Source organism: Mytilus galloprovincialis, chromosome 9 (assembly GCF_965363235.1).
Source record: "Mytilus galloprovincialis chromosome 9, xbMytGall1.hap1.1, whole genome shotgun sequence".
NCBI classification, from domain to species: Eukaryota; Metazoa; Mollusca; class Bivalvia; order Mytilida; family Mytilidae; genus Mytilus; species Mytilus galloprovincialis.
Genome location: NC_134846.1, coordinates 39,156,475 through 39,174,911, shown reverse-complemented (window position 1 = coordinate 39,174,911; position 18,437 = coordinate 39,156,475). Strand labels below are relative to the sequence as shown.

The 18,437-nt window shown below is 32.2% G+C and overlaps 1 protein-coding gene across 1 annotated transcript; it reads left to right on the top strand.

Annotated features, from left to right (window-relative positions):
- The first annotated feature begins 2,618 nt into the window (after positions 1-2,618).
- LOC143044975 (uncharacterized) lies at positions 2,619-17,110 on the top strand. Its single transcript, XM_076217253.1, has 5 exons — positions 2,619-3,186; positions 5,655-5,837; positions 6,968-7,094; positions 12,664-12,837; positions 16,761-17,110. Exons 1-5 carry the CDS (start codon positions 2,717-2,719, stop codon positions 16,962-16,964), a joined length of 1,158 nt encoding a protein of 385 aa, XP_076073368.1. The 5' UTR covers positions 2,619-2,716; the 3' UTR covers positions 16,965-17,110.
- The last annotated feature ends 1,327 nt before the right edge of the window (positions 17,111-18,437 follow it).

The window sequence follows — 18,437 nt, the reverse complement described above, 5'->3', positions numbered from 1 at the left end:
GACTTGCAGAATGTTTATGCTCCAAAGTAAGAGAGTTCCAGACTTCTGCTCTTATGTGTGTGCAAAAATGTAATATTCTACAGCACAATTGTATATGCCATTTGCTAAGGTGAGCTGCATGCCTTTTTCTCGTTAATTATTTTGTCATTCATTCTTCCGTTGGTCTTTCATTTTTTTTTAATTTTTATTCATTTGGTTATGTCAGTGCCTGGTTTAGACTATACAGTAATAATTTTGCTCATTGTTCATTGATGTCGTATGGTGGACTACAATACTTTAACCAAGGTCATTTCATAGATATTTGTGGACCGAGCAATAGTTAAGCCCTTTTTCCAATATCCCTACGGTTTCACCTAAAAATTTCTAAATTTTCCCGTTTTTCTATGTCATATGAATTAAAATATACTACAAATAACTTGTATTTGCTATTTTCTATCAATTTCAAGTTTAGTTTCCACAGCGGTCATACTTGTTTATTTTACCTTGTTTGTGAATTCCCTACTCTGCCTTCTTGGTCATCATTGTCATATTTTACTTTTTCTCTATTTTTTGGGGGGTTAATCCCTACACGCATATACAAACAAATGGACAGCACTGCTTTCTTCTCAAAACCAGTGAGGCCGTCAACAAGGAGCAACAATTGCATCTTTTTCGTGTGATGATAAATCCCCCCTCTTTCTTCCCAAAGATATAGAGAAGGGCCTTTACCATCGCATGGAACTATTAGCCGTGTAAAACAGCGAGACAATGTTAGGGAGCTACCATTTGATTTTTATGGGGGGGCTAGGATGAAAAATTTTGTCCTGCATTTTTTTTTTAGTTGTAATTTCTGTCCTGCCTTTTTATTTTTCAATCTGTTCGGTCCTGCCTTTTTTTTTTAAAGTGTATCCTGACTTTTTTTACCTAAATTGTCGTCCTGACTTTTTTTTTTTGCAAGTGTCTCATCCTGCCTTTTTTTTTACTCAAAACTCCTGTCCTGCCTATTTTTTTCAAATTTCATCCTAGCCCCCCCATAAAAATCAAATGGTAGCTCCCTAAATCAAAGGTAAAACATTATTTTTGATACCAATAATGACCAATCGGTATATATATACAGCTTGCATTCTCTGGAAAATACATGCATGACCTATTTTCCTAACAACAAATCAATCATCTTTCCGAAATGGAAGGGGGGAGTAAAAGTACTATCAGTTGTTGTCAAGATAAACACAATATATTCGCTATTGTATTGATACCGACAAATCAGTGATTTGTGGACCACCCCCACCGTGACCCCATTAAAACCCCGATTTTGTTGATATAATACACAAAGCTGGTGTATGTCAATATACACGAAGTGGTCGTGAGTGGCGTATCTAGAAGTTTTCACTGACTGTCTCAGAGGGGCCGATGCAGTCTGCTGTGGCTATTCCCTATATAATCAGCCCATATATTTTTTCCGCATAAAAAAAAACGAGAGTGGTGCCACCAATGGGCTGAAATTAAAACTTGCTTTTTCAAATAAATGGTTCAATCATTCATCTTTTGATGAGGTGGTGAATGGGTTCGAGATTTATAATGTTTCTTTTATACCAAAAACAATATATATTATTTTTTAACCAAGGATGTATATGGAAATACTTATAGAATCCTTATTAAGATTCTTTTATATCTAAATGCAGGAGTTTTACACATTCAATGAAAATAGTTTGTGCATCTCGCTTTTAACACAAATCATTCCTAAATGCATCTTAATAACATGAATAAAAGATAAAACTCTCTTCGTTAAAATATAACAGCACGATACACGTGCTCTTCGACCACGTTGTTGTTATTGAAGTAAGGGAGGAGTTTATTATCCAACATGTAAATACCATCCAATCGCGTATTAGAAAAAAAATCCAAAAATTGGGCACGAGGCTCATGAATATAACATACATCTCTACAATTGACACCAGACGTTATTGTTGGCTGTAAGAACGATAACTGTGGTGCATCGAGACTAGTCCGGAGTCGGGTCCGGAGTCCGGTCCGGTCCGGGTTTCAGTGCGTACCGACAGTTTGACATTTTCACAACTCCAACAAGCACTGCTGATATACATTTGAACTTCACTGGCTTTTCGACAGCTTTCCGTAAATCTCTTTATTTATCGCTCATTTGACCTCGCCCCTTTTTTTTTTTGAAGAAAGACACTGCTTACATCATGAGACAACAATGAGGCTAACTGGTAAAACGTACAAATTAGATAAAAATATAAATACACTGAGGGATCACTGTAATTGCGTCCGAATCATATAAAAATGGTTTTATGTGACAATTATTACTATCATGATTGGTACCAGGCAGTGCTCGTTGGTGAAATACGGTTTTTTTTCTAATTTCAAGTCAGAGACCCGTTTCTTCTTGAGACTCGGAGTCATCTGTATGATTTACAATAGATGATATACACTAATTCACTGTACAGATTTACTGTATCGATAAATGCAATTATATCATTAAAACAAGAATTTGTTTACTATACACATCCTTGCTTAACTTGCTTTAAATTAGTCAAATTTTATATTTTCATTTTCCGGAATTTGTAACCGACTTGTTTTGAGATTTTACAATCAGACAATTAAAAACCAATAGACGGCGCTACAGTAACAACCGGATGTTGTCATTATTTTCGTTGATCTGTGGATGATCTAGTTGAAAAATACACTGAAGTACCTCCCATAAACATTGACAGCTACAATGGCAACATGTAAACGAACCATTAGCAACGAAGAATCAAGTTACAGCTCAGACATTGAATTTTTTCCTAACTGTAAAAGACATCAAACTAAAAAGCCGAAATTGATAGACGGAAAATTGAACGATGTTGGAGTTATTTTCTCGGAGAAGCCTATATCTATGGATAACTTGATTCAAAATCTTAAAATTTTACAGAAGGGATCCAATGGATCTGGAAACTTTCCCACCACCATTGATTCACTCAAAATGTTCACCAGGGACCTTCTTACTTTTTCATTCCCTTGTGTCAGTTGGAGTAAGAAATCAACACTACCATTAGCATTAATGTTACAAGAAGAGGAAATAGAACAAGAATCGTTAATGATCATCTGTACAATTAATAAAACATTATCTGAATTCTATGAAAGAACGAGGTGTAGAGAGAATAACAATCTTCCAAATTTGATATTAACTGACAGATTGAGTAATAGGTAATATTCCAGTTTAAAAACTTCAATCAAATGTCATGTTTTTCATCAACCATGTCTACATTTTTTGTTGATCAATGTCTGAAAACTGCTAAAAGAGGGACAAAAGATACCAGACTAAAAGGGACAGTCAAACTCATAAATCGAAAATAAACTGACAACACCATGGCTAAATATGAAAAAGACAAACATACAAACAATACATTTTGTAGTACACATGACACAACATAGAAAACAAAAGAATAAGCAACATGAACCCCACCAAAAAAAGGGGTGATCTCAGGTCTTCGGAAAGGGTAAGTAGATCCTGCTCCACATGTGACACCCTTCGTGTTGCTCATGATACATGTACATGTTTAACAAATCTGGTAAAAAGGTATCAAGTCCGTTTGCGGCCAATACACTTTCGCACCTCACATTTTCGCCCCCGAAGTCTGTTCACACCCTTCACGTTCGTGCCCAATTTTTTTATATAGAGAAATCACTTACCTAAACATGATTAAGATTTATCCAACACACCAAAAAAAAAAATTTGCCAGAATCTCACTATATTTAGAAACAATGAAAAAAATATATTTATAGCAATACACCTACCATGCTTACCATTTATTCAACACATTGTCAGATTGGCTAGAAACAATGATTTTTTTTTTTTAATTCAATACACTAACCAAAACATGATTAAGAATTAACACAAAAATGAAATACTTGTGATTGTTGTCAGAATCACACTTTAATTATAAAATACGATGGAACAAGAATGTGTCCCAAGTACACGGATGCCCCACTCGCACTATCATTTTCTATGTTCAGTGGACCGTGAAATTGGGGTCAAAACTTTAATTTGGAATTAAAATTAGAAAGATCATATCATAGGGAACATGTGTAGTAAGTTTCAAGTTGATTAGACTTCAACTTCTTCAAAAACTACCTGGACCAAAAACTTTAACCTGAAGCGAACTGACGCACAGACGGACGCACGGACGAACGGAGGCACAGACCAGAAAACATAATGCCCCTCTACTATCGTAGGTGGGACATAAAAATAAATTTTTATAGCAAAACACTTACCATGATACAAAAATTAAAACCTTGTCAGAATCTCAAATTGTTTAGAAACAATGACATATATATTTATAGCAATACACTTACGAAAACTCTGTAAAATTGGGCGCGAACAGACTTGGAGTGTGAACGTATGGGGTGTGAAAGTGAAAGGGACGAGCTTGATTGGGCGCGAACGGACCCAGATTCAACAAATCCAGTAGGTCACATTCATTAAAGGGAAGGTGAGGACACTTATGTAAAAAATGTAGTTTAGGTTCACGTTTTAATTGATAACCTTATACATTTTGTACATGTTATAAATTAAATATTTATTGAATAAATATATATGAAAAAGAAGATGTGATATTATTGCCAATGAGGCAACTCTCTACAAGAGACCAAATGACTTGAATATTAACTATAGGTCACAGTTCCACCTTCTACAATTACATAGCCCATACTGCATAGACAGCTACAAAAGGCCCTGATATGACAAAAGCACATGATATTAAACATTTATGACAATGCCTAATCCAAGTGTACAAAAGAGGGGCGAAAGATACCAGAAGGACATTCAAACTCATCAATTGAAAACAAACTAACATCGACACATGGCTAAAAAAGAAAAAGTTAAACAATCAAATATTAATACACAAGACACAAGAAAACTAAACATGCTAAAAACTAAGCAACATGAACCCCAATAAAAAATGGAGGTGATCTCAGGTGCTCTAGAAGAGTAAGCAGATCCTGCTCCACTTGTGGCACCCATCATGTTTTCAAGTTATTACAAACCTGTAAATAGTCTAAATTGGTAGGTCATTAGGTTAAGAGGGAACAGGATTGTAGTTAGGATATATAAGGAACATATTTGATATCATCTTTTAAACAGATATTCTGTAACGATCAACCAGCTCCGAAAAGAATCTAACAAAACATTATAAAAGCTACATGTATTTATACTACAACAATGTACAGTTTTAAAACAACAGAAATACATATAAATATAGGGGGCATTATTCATTCTTCAATGATAGACGGATGCCTGGATGGACACATTTCAATATAAATTGTAACAAGTCTAAAAGTTGTCATCTTAAATTGTCTATCTACATTTTAAAGATATCTCTTCCTAGAAGGGCTTAGTTGGGTTTTTTTTTTTAACTTCTTTTTTATTGTCAAACTTATTTTTTTAAATGGTTGAGGTATCAATTGGTGGAAAATACCAGAACTAAAATTACAATATTTTCTTGATTCTGACCCAATGAAAATTCCAACCGACTGCCATTATTTAAACAAAAGGAAACCCCACAATCCTAAACACGCATACATATATAATAAAATCATTATTATTTTTTACTTTTTATTTATAGGAACTTTATTTTATTTATATTTTAAATTTATATTCATATATTATTTTGTAGACTGTTTGAACATTGGTTTCACAGAATATTTTTATTTGTTTCTGGTATGAAAGAAATCCTTGAAAAGTTGATAAATCCTATACCAGTTCCACCTGGAAGATATTCTGATCAAGAAATATTACAAGAAAGTGTATTCACTCAAATATTCCTAAAGTTTGCACAGATATGTTTTCTCAATCCAGAGTAGGTACTGTATACTGCAAACCAACTTATCTTCGCGGATTCTTTATTTCACGTTTTACTCTTTTAAGTCCACTTCACGGCTATTTATTTTTTATTTTCGCGATTTTCTTATTTACGTGATGTAGTTTAATAACAAAAGATAAAGTCTTCTAAATTCGTAAAGATTTATATTCGCGTTATTTTTATACTCGCAAAAAATGGCGAAAATAAGTTGGTTTACAATATATACATGTATATGAGAATAATGTTTTACCTTAATCTATTCCAAAACACATTGTTATGAAAAAGTAGCCAACAATTCAAATCTTTTACATGTTGTTGACCATGTTGACTACAAAATGGAGTATCCAAGTTTGAAATGATTTGAATTTTATGATCTGACATAATAAATGTTTTAGGAAAAAGTGAATATCATTAACTACATTGTATATTGTAATATATATAATTTTTTGACTAGATTCTATAAAAAAAATCCACTAAGGCGAGTCCATGAGTCCTGGACTCATCAAAATCTGTCTGGACTCACCATTTTCAAAACTGGTGAGTCCACTCCACAGATGCATCAAGATTGAAATATTTTGTATAAACTGAACACAGTTAAACATAAATGTCATCATTTTATAGCTAAAGTTTAAAAGTGATCTGAATTTAATGTCATTTCATTTCTCTATAAGGCAATGGAGACTAAAATATTACATTATATTGCAATAAAATATTTTCTTCTTGCTGTTGGACTCATCATGGCCAAAAAATGATGAGTCCCTGGACTCGCCTTCAAAAATCCTTAGCGAGAACCCTGTGTATTTTTGATAATAAAGGATCATAAAGGAATGGTTGAAATTCAATTAATAGATACATACATTAAAAATAATTGAGCAAATTAGAAAAAAAATTAAATACCTAAATTCATGACATTATGTACATGACATATGGTATATATATTTTTTTTTAACAGTATTAGCTTTGTATGTACGTATAATAATAATTAAATAGTGTGTTCATATAGTTTGCAAAATTTTATCAAAACCTCTATCAAGGATCTAAATTTTCAAATTAAACATATATTGTTTTGGCTTTCTCATTTGCAAATATACTAATTAAAAAAGTCTTGTCTTTTTTCTACATTTCAGAGTTGGGGAAGCTAGCAAAAAATGTTTAAAAATAAGAAATAAAACTGTTGGTTATATTTCTGATGTAAGATTTTATCAACATGAAACTAAAGCTGGATCACCTCATTTATTAATGTTGATGGTAGAGGTTTGTACAATATTAATTTATACAAAAATATGAAGAGATGTTGGGTAAATGTCACTGAGACAGCAAACCAACCCAGAGATTATTAAACAGTTTTCAAGAACTAATTGGAAACATGTACATATATATATACAAATAAGGAGATATGGTATGAACGCCAATGAGACAACTATCGGCCAAAGTTCAAATGAAGTGGATGTGAGCAATGATAGGCAACCATACAGCCTTCATCAATGAGAAAAACCCATAACTAATGGACAGCTATAAAAGGCAAGGACATGAAAACTATATATATGAAACAATTCAAATTAGAAAACTATCCGCCTTATTTTTAATAAAACAATTAACTAAAAACAAACATTACAAGCATTCTCCCTGATAACCACTGAACAACAGGCTCCTGACTTTGGACAGGAACATATAGCATGTGGTGGTGTTAAACTTGTTTGCTGGTGCCGAACCCCTCCCTTAACATATGATAGTGGTGTAACAGCACAACATAACTTATGAACAAACTCTGTTAAAAAGATCTTAACTCATTAAAATAGAGTCAAAGCAGAAAACTTCTAACGAAAAATCTACAGATTGGACCTTACAAAGTATCTATAAACTGTAAATTCAGAAATTATTGCGTGCATTTATTATGGGGTCGCCCCGATATTCCGACACCCCGTTAGTCAGACACCCCATTAGTCCGACACCCCAATAGTCCGACACCCCATAAGTCCGACACCCCATTAGTCCGACACTTTAACATAGATTATGACATTATATATAACTATGCAAATGCTTGAAATACTGAAAAACATAATTGCAAACTGCGTTCGTACATTAAAAGATATATAAAATTTACACAAGTACCCGACCACATCCACTTGTATTTTTGTCCATTTTATGAGTTAAGCCATTTTCAACTGATTTGTATAGTTCGTTCTTATGTTGTACTGTTATACATTTGTACCACTGTCCCGGGTTAGGGGGAGGTTTGGAATTTCGCTAACATGTTTAATCCCACCACATTATGTATGTATGTGCCTGTCAGGAGCCTGGAATGCCGTGGTTGTCGTATGTTTATATGTTACCTATTTGTTTTTCGTTCATTTTTTTTTTATAGATAAGGCCGTTAGTTTTCTAGTTTGAATTGTTTTACATTGTCATTTCGGGGCCTATGCGGTATGGGCTTTGCTCATTGTTGAAGACCGTACGATGACATATATTTGTAAATTTCTGTGTCATGTTGGTCTCTTGTGGAGAGTTGTTTCATCTGCAATCATACCACATCTTCTTTTTATATATATATATTGGCACGATTAAAACATCGTCATCACACAATTTTAGGGGAAATAAGTTCCATTTAAGAGAATCGACAATCGCAGTTGACTTATAAATTCCTAAAAGCTGTTTCATATATCCACTTGTTGAAGCCTATACCTGAAAATTAGCAAAATCATAAAAAACTTTAAAATGATTATCAAGCTGTTCATTAGACTCCGTGTAATATGACTAACATATGCTAATAAATATGTACATTTTTAGCTCACCTGACATAAAAGATCAAGTAAGCTTTTCTCATCACTTGGCGTCTGTCTTCGTCGTCGTCTGTTAACTTTAACAAAAATCTTCTCTGAATCTAATGAATTTTAACCAAACTTGGCCAGAATCATCACTAGGGTATCCAGTTTAAAACATATCTCCGATCGATAACCACGCCTGCCAACCAACATGGCCGACATGGCTAAACATAGAACATAGGAAAACAATGCAGTTTTTGGCTTATATCTATGAAACTAAGGCATATAGAGCAAATCTGACAGGTGGCAAAAATGTTTTTCGGATTTAGATTTATCTGCACTGACATTTTCAGACGAATACGACAACTCGTTGTTAGGTCGCTGCCCCTGAGTTTTGTAATTTTACGGAAATTTTGCATTTTTTTGTTATCATTATAATATCTAATACTAGTATTTAATACTATTAATAATGATTTTTACCTTGAGAGACTCTAGTTGAATTGTGTACAGTCATGAGATGACAGTATAAATTGTCTATGTATGTTATAAACTAAAAGGTATAAACACAACTGGTGATAGTTTTCAAAAGGAAAATGCCTGTATAAGTACGTCCGTAATATTATGTTAATAAGGAGCATGCATACAATTCTTGTAATGCATTCGCGTGCATTATAGCCAATAAGACGACCCATGTATCTAGGTACCTGCAAACGCTATTATGCGTAATATTATCATGACTATGATATGCATGATTTTTATGATTGAATGTTGTATGCTCTTTGGTTGGGTGGTTGTCTCTTTGACATATTCCCCATTTCCATTCTCAATTTTATTAAAACAAATATACTCTTGAAATTTCATTGGTTATAATAATATACCGTATAGCGGGTTATTTTTTCGGGTGTAACAATTCACGATTTTCATTGAATTTTAAAGGTATAAATGCGAAATATTTTGGAAGTCATTAATTTCCCTTACCAAAACGTGCTAACATGTTGCACATAAGATGCTTACGTTAGAAACTAACATGATTGCACATGAGGTTTTTAACATGCAAATTAGGTGAGCATTTTGTGAGCAAAAAAATTGCACATATGAAACTAACCTAATTTGCATGTTAAAAACCTCACGTGCAAATGCTCATATGAGCTTTTGTTTCACATGTGCATTTTATCAGATTGCTCATATGAGCATCTGCTCACATGTTGCAAACGTGAATATTAGTTGACCCATTTGATTTTGTTATCTAATTAATTCCAGATGATAATGATTAAAGTGTATGTAAAGATCAAAACAAAATGGCTGCTTCAAATAGGAATATTTTTTCAAATTTAAATGAATATCTTAAATAATTCAATTAAAAATAAAATAACTGACACATCATGTTAAGTGTTATTCTTTAATTACTGTCAATTAATTATGATTCTTTGGGTTTTTTTTTGTTACTTAAACCATAATGATTAAAAACATAACATTACATTTTAAAACTAGTGGGTGGACTTGCAAGTTTAGTACATATTGAATGCCTTTGATTAAGTACTAGTGTATTTCAGAAAGTTTAAAAAGGAATTATCTATATACATGTAATACCTATTTGAAGCAATCTGCAAAATAATACTCCAACAAATAAGGACTAAAATTGTAATATATGATATTTCGGTATCTGACACAAAAATGAACATAATGAAATAGAAATGATAACTTACAAATAATTAACCACAGCCACACTGGTTTTATCAGATTTTAACAATGCCATTTTCTTCAAATAGCACAAAATATGGCTTAACATTTTTCATATCCATCTCCCTCCAATTATTGCATGCTTTGAATTTGAATTTACAGGAAGTACATGACTGGGCATGTCATTCTGAAAAAGCTCATATGAGTAATGATGTAGGTTAGTTTTAGATGGTTAGAAGAATGGAAAAACTTTTGAAAGTACAAAACTAACATAAAACTAACATGGATGATAAAAGCTCACCTGAGGTTTGAATTGCACATGTGAGCATTATGTTAGATTTTTGTGGGCACATATGAACTACCAAACTGCACATGTGAGCAACCTGATTTGCATATAATTCTTACTTGCATCTCATGTGCTTCACATGTGAAACTTGCGTGCTTTTGTTAGCAATTTATGTACGGGTTGGCGGATTCATAACTTTTATCATACCTTTGCATGTTCACTTGCGGAATTTAATTTGGAGATTTTATTCTATTCGCGAAAATTTACACCCCACAAAAACAACCCGGTATACGGTATATGAAGCGATAAAGAACTCCATTTTGCATTCGATGACGTCAGCGTATGTAGAAATATGCACAGTGTTTAATAAACGCCATGAGCGCATGATACGCCCGTCGTCTTGTGTGTGAATTTTTATGCAATAATACTATATGATAAATTAGAGTTTCTTTATGGCGCGACATGTGAGAATCCCCCTTTTTTTACAAAAAAAAAAATCAATAACTCTAAAATAAGATTTTTGAATCCTCACCAAAAAGTATACATATCTTTACATTAATATAACTAAGAAGTGTGAAAAGTTATGAAAAGACAGATGGACAGACGGACAGACGGACATTTGTATACCATAATACGTCCAGTCAAAAAATTTACGGGCGTATAAAAACAAACACAGAATTGCCATAACATTACTTTCAATATTTGAAACTGCATTTATTTCGTTGATATTTTGATACCTTACCTAGCTAGATGCTTTTTGTAATAATATATTATATGTACGTGTTTTTTTTTTTCTTGGTTCCGTGCAACTACTATTGCACATTCGAATACCGGAAACAAGTAAGAATATACCGATCTTCTGGTGAGACTTTCTTTGTGGTGTTGTTTATATCCTTCCAGATCACCTAGTTACATTTCAGGTTGAGAGTGCGAGTTTTTGTTTTAAACAACTTTTATTTTTCTTAATAGTCAAATTGAGCATGGAAATGGGGAATGTGTCAAAGAGACAACAATCCGACCAAAGACCAGACAACAGCCGAAGGCCACTTATGTGTCTTCAATGCAGCGAAAAACTCCCGCACCCGGAGGCGTGTTTCAGCTGGCCCCTAAACAAAAATATGTAGGGATTGTTTAACTTGAACATTTGTATTGTCCTTCTTACAGGTCGATTTTTTTTGTTGCATTTGATATAGATACTCTAGGGGTACCCCTTGATCTAAGTCGCAAAATTCCTGAATTTGTGTTCACTTTTATTTCAAATACAATAGATTATATAATAGGACAGACAATAAACAATAAAATAAGTACAGAAATAACTCACAGTTTTCGGTCTCGGTTAAACTAACCAATGAATGTATATCTTTAATCAACAATATTGAATCAATTCATTTACCAATGAATGAGTTGAAGATGAAGACTGTTGTTTGCATCTCCCGCAATGGAGGGGTGAGGGGTAAAAAATTCCATTCAGATATCAGTTTAATTGAATAGTTAATTGATGTGGAAAGTGTGTGTTCACAGTTCCGGTATGCAAGTTATCTTATGTTGTTCCTCGTAAAGATAAACATTTACATAATAGTATTGGTCGGTATTAATTGTAATGTCGGACTATTGGTGTGTCGGACCGATGGGGCGTCGGACCAATTGGGTGTCGGACTAGTGGGGTGTCGGACCAATGGGGTGTCGGACTAACGGGGTGTCGGAACATCGGGGCTGCCCTTTTATTATCACAATTTTGTCTGACATTTAAGTCAAAAATGCCATTGTAATTTTTGTGATGTTTAGAAAAATCCTGTTTGATTCATGCAAAAAAAATTGGCTGACTGAATTTTCGGCTCTCCCTGGACACCATTTGCGAGAGTAATAATGGGTCTTAAGGAAACGATGATAGTCCGTCGGAAGGGAACAGTAAATGGCTGACCTGTGTTATGAGAAAGCCATATCTCTAGGATGTAGAGACACCCTTGTAGATTTCAAAAAGGAAAAGGATTAACATAAGTTGCAATAACCTAATCCACTATAAATAAATATGTTGAAACTAATATCTTAACCTAACATATAATTAATTCCTGAACTTTTTACCTGTTTTATTAAGGTTAAAAACAATGGTTTAAGTCAGACAGATGGTGACAAGGATTCAGCTACTCCATGGATAGAGGGACATTTGGACAAATGTATACTAGAACAGATAGGGCTCCAACTCATGTCTGATATTTGGAACTCAACATTTGCTCCAAGTACTCTTGCAGTTGTTTGTTTTAGGACTGAGGTAACTTTCAATTTCTGTGTTTATAACATATGTGTGTTTCTCTTTTTGGACTGTTAAACTTGTAATATACATATTGCAGTAGAGGAAAACTTAAAGACTTGAGATATTTTATGAATTCTGAGTCTGTTTATTGAGTAGGTTAAAAATAAATATTTTTGGAAATACCATAACTGATTGGTTTTCTAATATATTTTTTATTTACAAGCACTTAAACTTTGCCAAATGTGATTTTGGTCTCTTTTTCAGCTAAGGTTTAATTTCTTTAAAAATAAAATTGAGAATGGAAATGGGGAATATGTCAAAGATACAACAACCTGACCAAAGAGTAGATAACAGCCGAAAGGCCACCAATTGGTCTTTAACACAGTGAGAAAACCTCACACTTGGAGACGGACCTCTAAATAAAAATGCGTACCAGTTCCTAGTTCAATGTAAAATGGACTTCATACTAAACCTCAAAACATATAAATGAACTAAAAAAAACATAAACGACTAACAAAGTCCAGAGGCTCCTGACTTGGGACATGCTCAATAATGTGGCGGGTTTAAACATGTTTTGTGATATCTTAACCCTCCCTTATACCTCTAGCTAATGTAGAATAAAGAAACACATACAATAAGTGCAGTAAAACTGAGTTTAAAAGTAGTTCAAGTCCGATGTCTGAATAGCCATTAGGTAAAAAAAGAAACTAAGCAAAATGATAATGATACATAAATTAACAAAGGACTACTAGCAGTTACTGACATGCCAGCTCCAGACCTCATTTAAACTGATTGAAAGATTATGTCTTCATCATATGAAAATCAAGTACAATCCCTCCCTTTAGGGATTTAGTATTATACCATCATAAAATATATGAGAGGAACATAACCTGTATCATGCCAACAACTGGTTTTAGAATATTATAAAAATGTGTTTTTTCCTGTTTCAAAGACCCTATAAGTGAATCAATATTAATACCAAAATATGCAATCTTTAATGACCTGACAACAGTATCTTTACTATATCCTTTTAGAAGACTGTTTAAAGGTTTGGTTAGCTTTTGAGGTGAATGCTGATATTTTTGTGTTTTTTTCAAGCTACAGTACAGCCTGTGACATTCTCTTAATTATGTCCACCCTCTTGCATGGTCAACATCCAATGGTGGCCATTTATTGGGGTATTCAATCTTGAGATGTTGGCCATTTATTGGGGTCATAAAACATAGGTTGATGTTTTATATAATAATGTTACCTGTAATCAATCAGGGTTGAAGTTTTCAACTTGTGTGTTTCTTTATTAAAATTTACCTGTACAGGTAACTTAGGTTTCTTTCAAAATTGACATTTCACCTTTTTTTGAAAATGTAGAATAAGACATTGTTTTAGTCTTTGTTAATTAAATATCATTTTTGATTTTGCTGTCTTTTGAATTTATTCAAATTTATTTTTTTATTTAATTTGTTTTTATTCAATTTTGTATGATTTTGTTTCGTATTCTTTTAATGTCTTCTTAGTAAGAATCTTGAGAAGCAAGAAGACAAAATTGTCAAAGATAAAGTTATTGACTAGCATTTGAAAGACAACAGACTTTAATTATCTTTTTTTAAAAGTAAAAAAAAAAAATAATGTACATGATGTTCATTGTATTTAATTGTTTATTTGCATTATTTAATAAATTATCATTAATAATAACTAATAAATCAAGCAAATGATATTTTTAAAGAAACCATGAAGGAAGTAATTTTTAGCAAGCCTGTTTCTTAACAAGAAATAAAATGATCAGACAATATCAATCCTCTTATAATAAATTTTTATAACATCAAGTATTATTCAGGAAAACTACAAATATAAAATATTTAAAGAAAAAAACTGTCTTGCTTTGCCTTTTTGAAACAAATGTGAACTTATTAAATATGACATCTTCAGTTTGGCTAATATCTGTCAGTTAAAAGCCAAAATTTGACAAAATACACTTATATAGATGGTTACACTTTACTGGTCCATTAATTAAATCATTTTTTTGTGTACATTTATATTGTTGGAAGTGCTGGACTGGTATGATACATATTCTTGGTATACATTTGCAAATATTTCCCTAAACCCAGGCCTTTTAGATAAAGTTAACAATTTCAGGGACTAGAATAAATTAAGACTTTAAAACCCTTAATGAAAAATCAATTTAAAGAAAAATATAAGAACATTTTTGAAAATAGATTTAAGAATAAAAACTTCGGTAAAAACTGTATACTCAAATGTGTCACATAGAGAGTTAGTTGTCATAAAATTTTAGAAATAGAAAATAGTGGACAATATAAAATTCCTTGAAAAGATAGAATATATGTAAACTGTGCCACTTGCTGGACAATGAAGAACACTCCTTTCTTAATTGTAAAATTAACAAAACAACTTGAGATAATCTATTTGAAAATTGTTCACCTTCTCATAATATTGTCTCTTACCCAAGAACAAAAAGTGAAAGAAATGCTAAACCTGTATTACATCAATATGTTGAAAATATTGGCTCCCTTATAAATAGTTATTAGAACTGAGGGCAGAAACCTAAAAAAAATCCATGTGTTTTAATTTCTTATAGAATTGTTAATTCTTTGCATTATAATTGTTTTTTTGTTTGTTTGGTTTTTTTTTGTCACAAACTAAATACCATATGTTATATGACATTACAAATATTATCAAATTGTTTTGAATTAATGAATATTTTGAATATATTTATTCAATAGAGAAATAAGGAATTGCCTAAATTTTATTTAGAATAAGTTCTAAAGACAATCTTTAACATTTGTAAAACAGTATTGAATGCAGATAAGTTTATCTACTATGATTTAAGTATAAATCTTTTTGATTTAAGAAAATTAATTTGAGAAACAACTTTTCAATAGAAAAAGGGAGGCATTAGGAAAGTTTGCATTATATTAGAAGATGATATTCATTTATTCTTCACTTACCATAAAGTACATGTAAAAAATAACTTAAATTTATTAAAAAGGTAAAATGTCAAAACAAATATTCATGAGTCAAATTAAAAAAAAAAATCAGCTATTTATTCAACTAGTTATATTATTTAATTTTATTTTAGAATTTTCATGTCATAATCACAGTAATTAAATTTCACATACACATAAATGTATATTTTACCTGAGACACATGACCTGTAAGTCATATAATTTTAACACTTCAATGCAGTCAAGATTTACCTTCATCCTTGACTAGTTTTTGATTAATACCTTGTGTATTAATTAAGCAACAGGGGGTATAATGATGGACATATAGGGCCACCATGGTGGACATAACTTTTATGGCCACCATGAATAAGATAATGTCACAGGTAGTACTGTACTTATCCAGGTTAATCACCATTGATTATTGTTTTCAATATTTATTTTTATACTGCTACTAGTTGTGTTTATTTCCTAAATATAGTAACACAGCTATATTTTGTGCAATGTCAATTTCATCATGGGACACTTTTTCCACAGTCAGAGGGTTCATAAAGTGATGAAAATAAGTTTGAAATTTGTGTTACAATTAAAATAACTATCAATTTATTTATTTAAGTTGCAGTATAAAAACAATATAAGGTCAATGCCAGAAAAATATCAACTTTTTTGTACTCGACGCAAAACTGGGGAAGAACCTCGCCCCTCCCCAGTTTCTCATCCTCATACAAAAAAGTTGATATTTTTCTGACATTGACCTAATATTGTATATGCACTCAGTCATTATTTTTGTTCCACATATTAATTTAATTTGAATGAAACAGTGTCTAATTGCTTCTTAGATTATAGTTGCACAATTGGACATATATGAAACTTGGTAAGAATTTAAAGCACACATCACCAATGTATAGGATTTTTTTTCTTTCCAATAGTAATATATCTTAATGAAGTCCCTAATTATATCTTTTACAATATGTTTATTTTCAGGTTGTTTTCATGTTACTGGAATCAGATTTAGAACACTATGAAGCTTGGATATTGAATAAAAATGTGGATAACTTTAAATCATGTATACAGTACACCAGATCATATAATATCATGGTAGCAGATGATCGGAGACAGCTATTAGAACTACTATTTTGGTTGGGATGTACTCAAAAAGGAGACTTTGAACGTTACTTTTTCTTTTAATATTAAAAATAAACTATGTTTATTTTATGAATGTAAATTGCAAAGAAATTTGTATATATCTACATATAAGAATCCTTGTATGCTATGTATAAAGAAGTTTGGACGTTTGAAATGATATTAATAATAAAATATAAAAATGTTATACTTATGGTAGTATACATAAATAGTCTCTGTAGTAACTCTCATCAATTTGTGACTCATAGTTCGGAAAGCCAATACATCCTGTATAGGTCTGTGTCAGTTAGTTGGTAATAATATAAGGTCTAATCATCATATGTTTATGTTGTTTGGAAGCTGCAACAGTACATCAATGACTGTTGAGTGTTAGTTTGCAAATTTATCAATCAACAGTTTTAAGTTTCCTTCCTAAAATTGTCATTATCTGGCAACGACAGCAACAGCAGCATAAACAAACTTCTTGAAAGCTTAATATTTCAGAAGGTAGAAGACCTAGATCCTTCATCCCTTTTTTTTATATTTGCATTATTTTACGAAGTTTATCTCTGTCCTATGTCAATTGTCTTTGACATCATTTTCATGGTTCATTGACTATTTGGAAAAAAGAGTTGAGATGTTTTAGTATTCTAGATTTCTTTCTTATTATGAGTTATAGGATAACTATATTTGGTATGTGCACTCCTTGCAAGGTCCTCATGCCTGTTAGACTGTTCATGTGTCCTTATTTCATGGATAAGTGAACAAGGTTAAGTTTTCGTGGTGAATGCTACATCTCAGATACTGTAAGTAATAGGTCTAGGTACTATTATATATATTTGGTGTATGAAATGATTATAAAATGACATCTGACCATGACCTCAGTATCATGGTTCAGTAAAGTTTTTATGTTGTTTTGGTCTGTTTCTATTTTAAGGAATGTAGTAGGTCTACTATTTTTTTGTGTGAATGAACATACTTTTTTATGATTTACATGTCAATCGGACATGTTATATTTTACCTTGACCTCAGTTTTACGGTTAATTGCGCAAATCTTTTCTTTTTTTTTGGGGGGGGGGGGTTCTTTTTTAATACGGTCGCCGTAGGTCTAAGTAGTAACTACTGTAATCAATAGCCAGTCAACACTGACGGGTGGCACTCGACTCCAACCTTAATTGACTAGGATTATCAGTTTTCCTATCGAAGGTCGGTGGTTTTCTCAGGCACTCCGGCTTCCTCCATTATTAAAATCAGGGCGCCAGAATGCAGTGCTTAAAAGTAGCGTTAAAACACCAAAAATCAAAAATCAAATCAAAGTTTTTTGGGGGTGGTTTACTTTTTTTTTTAATACTATAAGCTAAAGGTCAACAAAATTTGGTGTATTGGATGATTGTAATGTATACATGTTGGTCTGCAAGGGTCCATGTGATATATTTGTTATTGATTGATTGTTCGTTGCTTAACGTCCAATAGTAAATTTTTTCATTCATGTTATGGACGAGAACAAATGAACAATAAATACTAGTACTAGATAGGTTC